Genomic DNA, 8539 nt, shown 5'->3' on the forward strand with positions numbered 1-8539 from the left:
GCTGTACTTAGAGTTTATCTAAAAATAAAATATAAAAACTGATATTAGACAGATTTTATTTTATATATTTTGTATAATTCATTTTATTTTTGGCAGGATAATTACTTTTGCTGAATACATTTTTGGTAAACTTTAAATTTAGAGTGCATTAATCTTAATGAAACAAAAATTTAAAAACTTTAGCGAAAATTTGATATTATAAATTTTCTTGCACTCATAAATAATAATAGAAAAAAAATTCTTATCAGATATGAGTACAAGTATAATGATAAGATTGGAGCTAAAAATTTTCAGAAATTAGATACTGTTAAGTTCAGGCACTCCTGTATGTTTGTCAAAACAAAATAAACAAAAAATAGGGACATTAAAAACTACTTCAATAAAATTATGTATAACTAAAAAATTGATTTGATTGCGATATAAAGTACGCTACTTAATTGGTAAAAAAACATTTATTTTATAAGATAATATAGAATATAACACAACTCTCAATAAGATGCCGTTTCAGTTAAGACTTCATTCATCGTCATATAAAACTAAAAAAAATTTTAAATTATATCCAATTGCTTAATGTTTATATATAGATAGTTTTTTAACGAAAAAACTGTATTCGTAAATGTTGTTTTTATTCTGTTCTTAAGTTAAATAATAATAGAGAGGTATCGAGAAGTAGTGAACTACAACAAAAAAAATTTTTTTTATATATTATTTTAATTAATTAAATTTTTGGTTGACCACACAGCTGTTTGGAGTATTGCTAAATAACCATCTTCAGTGGTTGTTTGAGACTGCAAGTACCAGGGATTGCATTCGTGCCCTGCCAAATTTGAAGTTAAGAGTCAGTGCCAGATTAAATAATTTAATCATAATTAGAATTAAAAATATATATTATTTATTAAACATAGGATGTGCACATTGCAAAAAAAAAATTTATATATTAAGTTAAATTTATATCAATTACAATTATGTACTTTCGTTTCACCCACGCATGCAGATAGTGTTCAGTTTAGTTCAAACATATTTAGTAAAGTAAACAAAAGTCAAAAAAACGTAAAACCTGAGACGAATGGATAATAAAAAATTGCTGGCTAACTGCACTAATAAAAATTCGAAAAATTATTTTTTTTAGATTAATATTTTCATAGCTGTACTTGTTAGTGTTGATTAAGTTTTTCTGTTGATAATACGAAACGATAATATCTTAAATATATTTGCTTTATTAATATTTTAATCATAACAAATTCCAGAGATAAAAATAAATGACGTAATTTGGTATGGTACATACATACACCTTAGCGCTTTTAGTTATTAGATTGATAACAGTTAACTAAGTTTTACATGCTCATCTGGCAGATAGCACAGTTATTGCTTATTTATGATTTTTTTACGAAAAGCTTTACACAGATACAAAAATTGTTGTTGTAATTGATAACAATTATATTATAACAATTGTATTAGTGACTAAAATAAAACATCACGGTTAGTAAATATTGAAATACATTGGCTAGAGTCGTGAGATCATTCACTTTTTTAAAAATGATGTCAATGTGTCAAAATTCAGCTGCGATACCGCATACATATACATTACGTACAAATGTACTACAACTCTTAATTTTTTATATATAATTAATAATTTTATTGTTGTTATTGCTGTTTCTTATTGTTGTTGCTGCTGGCTGAACGTGTTAAAATGTGAAGATTACAAAGAAATTTTCCGTTTTTTATCGCTTTGAATTTTAATTGAAATATTAAAGTTCAACGCTATTGTTCCATATTTTTATTTTTATTTTATTTGAATTGTTTAAATATATTTTTTAATCTGTAATTTATTACTTAATATACACAAATGAACAATACTAAATATAAAATCAAAGTGACCATAAAGAGTAATGATTACGTGTTTTAATTAATCACGCTATTTCATTAAAACCCTGTGGTAAGCTAGCAACCAAGCAAGCTAGCACTGACTGCCTCACCCCTAAAAGTGTGTTGTGAAATATGTGTATGCATGCATATATGTATGTCATATATATATATAAAATATTTGTTTGTTAAGCAAATAACATAAACAATAGTAAAATAAAAATAAAAACAATATACAAAAATTTAAGTAAAAAGTAACCTTAGAACAATTTATTTATCGCATTCGTTCGCAATTTGGTTTTTGGTTTCTCAACTTTCGTGGAAGTGATTACGTGTACGATTGCAAATATGCCGGTATATATACATATATTAGTATAAACATTTGCTTATAGTTATATATTAGCATTTATTTCTGAAGGTACTTTTGTTGCAATGAAAACGAAATTGATTTTTTCCCCTGAATAAGTCCCGTCCCCACTGCTTATATTGTAATTTGCTGATTTGTGAATTTTTTATTCTACTCGGAAATGCCTGTCTACAGTTATTAGACTAATTAAGCTTAAATGACATTTCATCTATGTCAGTCTGTCTCTGTCTCTGTTTGTTTGTCTGCTAATAGTAAATTTGCACAATTATTTATTTATTTGTTGCTAATAGCAATGCCGTTTTGTCTTATAAGTTTAAATTTTTGATAGCTAGATTTCACCAAATTTAGTATATCAATTTTTGATTAACATATGTATAAGCTGAAACACCATATATGGTTAAAAAAAAAAAACTTAACCTATATTTATAATGAATTTAGGTGATTGCACAAAATTAAATTTATTGCTACTGATTTTAACTTTTGTAAACAATTTCAATATACATATATATAAAATATTTGAAGATAATGTATATAATTTAATCGATATAATGATATAATTTAATCAATATAATTATATAATTAAATCGATATAATGATATAGTTTTATCGATATAAAGACATAAATAGTCGATATTTTTAATAGAATTATATCTTTGACGTTTCGAAGTTTTTCTGACTCCTTTCTCAAGACAGGTTCTTCTAATAAAAGTTATTAAACATTGACAACAAAATATAAAATATATTGAAAAATTTTAATATTGAGTTTTGTTTTATACATTTTTATTATTAACATAAGTAAATTATTATAAATAAATAATCAAGAACAATGATTTTTAAAATCAATTTTTATATAGTTTAAAAAATAGGGGATAATAATTTATTCTATTCTTTAAATAGAAAATAGGAGCCTTATTTTAATATTATTATTATATTAAAAACAATTCTGTTATATACACATTATGTATTAAATATATCTAACGTCAGTAGTAGTGTTCCAAAAAATGAATTTTTTATGAGAGAGTGTGTACAGTAAATATTTTACTATATATTTAACTTCAGTAGTAATGTTCCAATAAATAGACTTTTTATCAGAAAGTGCATCATGTATCTAACCTCTACATAAAGTTAATGTAAAATCCGGTTTTCGTCACGGATGAATCTTTTATGTTCTTATTTAATATATATTTGAGAATCATACTTAATGAAAATTTTTGTATGTTATTCTGCCAGGAATCGTATTTTTCAGTAAGAAAAGAAGAGCTTTGTTAAACGACGAAAACTAGAATACTTTATTTGACAATGAAAAATATGCTGTATGGAGTAGTTCTTGGTTGTTGGTTGTTTCAAAAAATGGAAATATTTCTACCAAGTATTGTATTCTGATTCGCTTTGCCCTTAATGTACTTTTGCATACTCTCGATTCTCAAGTCTTTGTCTGTATCTTCATTCCTAATAAGTCATCAAGCTTTGAGCATACTTTTTAATAAAATATTCTGATAAATTTGGATTTTTCTAATTATGGTTGAAGCAGTAATATTCTGATAAATTTTAAGTTTTTTATGACGAAGCAGTATTGTCATAAGACATGCAACCATAGTAGTTTACATTTACTTATAAAACAAAGTTTTATTTTTTCAATGCTAATTATTTAAAGAAAATAATAATTTGTAAAATAGAATAATTTCGATGAGGGCTTAGAGAGTTAATTAGAATCAACCAGAAAGTGTTCAGAAAAAAATGCGAACATACAAGGTCAGTTGGCTTTGGGTCAGTTGGCTAATGAAATCTGACTCTGAGCCTTGAATTTGGCAGGGCATGAGTTCAATTCCTGGTATTTGCAGTCTCAAAAAATGATTTACGAATAATTAAACACAAGAAATAATTCCAAGACAACCGATGATGGTTTTTTGGCAATACTCGAAACAGCTGCATGGTTGGTCTTAAAAGAAAAATAATTTTTGTTGTTGTAGTTCACTACTTTTCGAAACCTCTTTATTAGAAGTAACCTCAATCTAACTTTCTCACATGTGCTTTTGTAATTTTATTTGTAATTCTTAATAGCTTTTAATTATATGTATTAGCAAATGTCAATACAACACAAATATATAAAAAAGAGTTAGTATATTTATCATTTTTAATCTCCGTTATTAAAACCATCCATTAAAGTGGCACAAGTGTGAAATTCTCTTTTCATTGACGAATTTATCTGGCAGATAATTAAGCTTAGAAAATTAAAGTTTTGTAAGTCAAACAGAAATTGCATTCAACCATTAAACTTTTACGCTACTTTGTCAAAACTGTTATTTATGTCAAGAAATTATTATTTTGCAAATTAAGTTCTTTTAAATTATATAGCGCGAATAATAATAATAAAAAAGAACGATTAAAATATTGAAGACCCAACGGCTTTGAATACAAGAAACCGTTGAAGTCAAAAGAGATACAAATTTTTTTGTGGAATATTGCTAAGCAAACAAACTGAAAGATGATACAAAATATTTAAATTTAAAATTATATATTCATAATGGTATTTGTAAATTATAAAATACGAAATTTATATATAAATTAAAAAGCAGTTGAGTAGAATAGATGAATAGATAGATACCAGAATAGCAACATAACCGATCTATTGATTGACAAATTGCAAAATTATTCGTCGTAGTTAAATGCGACGCCTCCGGCTGACAGAAATGACTTTAATAAATTTTAAGATATATAATTTATGTATAAAAGCATAGATAGAAATGTAAAAATTCATATATATTCATACACGTATATTTATATGGATAGAGAATGTATAGCTTTTGAAGAAATTTTAATGACAAAATATTTTTATAAAAATCTTCAAGAGTTCGTATAAAACCGCCAAATATGGTAAGGAAATGAGCAGTAATGAAGGAAGAAAAAATATCTTAGAGTAAATAATCACATATTTGCAAAATAATTTTTTTTTTGTTAAAATTCTTTTTTTTTTTTTTGTGAGTCATTAAATACTGACGAGGTCAATTGCTTGTTCAGTTAAATGTTAGAAAAAAAATAAAAATAAAATTTGTTTCTAGAAACAAAGTACAAAATGTGGTTTCCACTTGTTGCTGTGATGATATTTATAATAATACATTTAAAATTTATATTGCTTTTGGAAGTTTCTATATATTTCATAGAAAGGAAGTTTTCTTATCGTTTCAATAGTTGTGCAAATGTTTAGATTTCTGTCAAGTTTAATGTTTAAATTTTAAAGAAATAATCATTAACTACAAAAGCTTATTTCGCCGCTTAGTAGAAAATATATAAAGTGATTTAAACAATATTGATTTTATATACCTTTAGAGATATATTTTAATTATTAACAATTTATATTTTTTTATAAACGGATTTCTCTATATAAATATATTTCAACAATTTTATTAAGCATCTCTGTATATAAATACATATGTATATATTATGTATAATATATATAAATTTATATACATTTATACAGGTAATGATAGGCATAAATCATTAACATATACATAGTGTATAGTTTCGCAATATATGAATAAGGTAGCATTAAAATTAAACCCACCCAAAAGATGTTTAGATCAGGAAAAATTAAAAACCCTATTGGGATTTATTTCAAGCATACCCAGCATTCTAACCAAGCGAAATCCATATCGAAAATAAAAGAAAGTAATAGGTACGACATTGCTATGCGTTTCTACAATCTCTGCAATATATTACGATATTATTACTATAGTAGAACCTTTAAGCTTTAACATGATATACCATAGAATGGAGAACAGTTAAAGAGTGTTTTGATCCTGTTCTTTATATAAAACTTGAGATTAAAGATATTGTAATTGTTCTAATAATATTTGATTAAAGTTAAAGTTTTCATTTACCAATCAATAAGCTTACACTTGATCCAATAAACAACTTCTCAATTTAAAGCTTAGATTATTAAATCTTCTATTAAGAATCAGCATATGAAAACAGTAATTTTTATATATTAAATATAAATCTCATATAAATAAACAAAGTTCATAATAGCTGAACATAAAATCATTGTTAGTTACGGTCAAGAACCTTAACGACCTCAATTGAATGTGTAGTGTTTTAAATATTTCAGATGCTGGTTATATTGTATATATATACATGAAATCAATAATAATGTAGAAAGTAAAAATTTAGACAGAGTTAAAAATTATTGTAAATTTCTCAAAAAATTTATTTTTGAAAGAGAAGGAAAGACATTTTGGGAAGGATATCTAACATAAGAAAATTTATCTATTTATTCTTCAAATCTAAACCACAGCTAGTGCTTTGGTTAATGTCACAAAAAAACTTGGTTACTTGTGAAAAAAACACGATTAGTCATTGTTTCTAATTTGACAGATACGACTTCAAAGTCTGGCAGTTGCAGTCCAAACAAATTGTATACGGATTATAATCTAATTAAAAATTTCGAATATTTTGAATAAATGAACTATAATTTTTATTGTTGTCTTTTTATTTCCATTCGAACACTTCTAACGTTTAATTAGTTTCTTTTCGTCAGAAGACGCGTCACTTTCGACAAAAAAAAATTAACGTTAGAAAATTTATCTATTTATTTGCAGCAAGTTTGCTGGAGGCACAAAACTCTATTTTTTTAATATTAAAAGAAATGTATTAATATTTTAAACTGAACTTTAATTCATAATTGCCAGAAACTTAGATGTTTCCTAAACTCGTTGAAAAATCAAAAAATAATTTAATGTCGCATAGTGTTTTTGAAACCGCAATTCTGAATGTGGAGAGTCATCATTTCTATCATTTAACTAGGTTAAAAACCAACTCAAGATACTATTATGATACCATGTATTTCTATGATTTATCTATGTTATAAACCAACTCAAGATACTGTTGTGATACTATATATTTCCATGATTTATCTGTGTTATAAACCAACTCAAGATGCTGTTCTGATACGATGTATTTCTATCATTTATTTATGTTAGGAACCAACTCAAGATGTTGTTCTGATACCTGATGTATTTCTATCACTTATCTACGTTATAAACCAACTTAACCGATGGGTTGAAGTGTAGGTATAGTTGTTTTATTCAACTTAAATTTTAAGTTTTAACTTTTTATAAATTTTTTAAATAAAAACATAACAACGTTCGCAGTATATAGTTAGTTTTTGATATCAATACAAAAAAAATTATAATATACATAATATATTTCTAGCATCTTCTAAACATGTTCAATATATTAAAAGCGTTTGCACACCCACAATGTTAAATAAATTATTATGATTTTTATAAGACGAATATTTTTTCAAATATATATATATGCATCCACTTCAGTTCTCTGGTGGATTTTAAAATTTCACTTTTTGACATTTTCGGTTGTAGGTGTTTGAGTTATACTCTCACGAGAAGATAACAAAACCCGTTAGAAACAGAAAAAAAATTAATATATTTTAATTTTCAACTTTTTATTTAATATTTTATGATGGGGGCATGAGCATTAAGAAGGCAGTTAGGCAATGGCAATTAATTTAACTGCCACCATTTGTGATAGGAATGCTTATTACCTCTTGTCACGCACTTTCAAATTTAAGCTAATCATTTTTTACCCGTCTTCCGTTTGTCTTTAAGAGCTTAGCTCATAAAAACCACAAATATTATTTTTACAAATTTATTATAAAATACTTAAAAAAAAGTATGTACATCATCATAAGCAACATTTTTGTATTGGGTCATCATGCTATTGTCCACAGTCATTGAAGTTAATGAAATTGTGTCATAATTAGGTCGGAAGCAATAAGTCCGCCAGCCGTACGCCTGTCAACCGTCATAATGGGTGCCTAAAATATATTTTGTTGTTCCTTTGTTGCAATGCTTATTATTCTTGTTGAATTGCGAGTCTTCTATGCTCATACTTGAATCTACATACCCGGCCATATTTTGATATCAAACTTTTCCATGACAGTCAGTTAGGTCATTCGTTAGTTTTGTTTGTTGCTTGTCATGTTTTGGAACAATCAGTATGCGTGCCACATTGTTGCGCTTCCTAGTTTCAAGTGCCAAATAAGAGGTAAGCAGTTAAATATCCATACGATAAGCTTATTTGGCTATTAGCTAACGTAATCGTAAAAAAGTAGAGTTATAAAAATCAGTAATAATATTAGTGGCAACACCGAATATTTTATTGAAATTGATTAACGACACGCTTATATTAATACGTGTGGCTTTTTATAAAAATATTGTGTTATGACACTTACTGCCGGTCTACAGTTAAGAAGGTCTACAGTTGCGCCCATAAGGGTCTTAGAACAGCACTTGT

At 26.0% G+C, this 8539-nt stretch overlaps 1 protein-coding gene across 1 annotated transcript in view; it reads left to right on the forward strand.

The window, feature by feature from the left end:
• Positions 1 to 8064, forward strand: part of LOC119680900 (DDRGK domain-containing protein 1-like) — a 23589-nt gene extending 15525 nt beyond the window's left edge. The window contains exon 6 of the mRNA XM_038093924.1: positions 8007 to 8064. Within this exon, the coding sequence (XP_037949852.1) occupies positions 8007 to 8064 (58 nt within the window). The remainder of the gene's footprint in view (positions 1 to 8006) is intronic.
• The last annotated feature ends 475 nt before the right edge of the window (positions 8065 to 8539 follow it).

Source organism: Teleopsis dalmanni, chromosome 1, assembly GCF_002237135.1.
Source record: "Teleopsis dalmanni isolate 2A chromosome 1, ASM223713v2, whole genome shotgun sequence".
Taxonomy (NCBI): domain Eukaryota; kingdom Metazoa; phylum Arthropoda; class Insecta; order Diptera; family Diopsidae; genus Teleopsis; species Teleopsis dalmanni.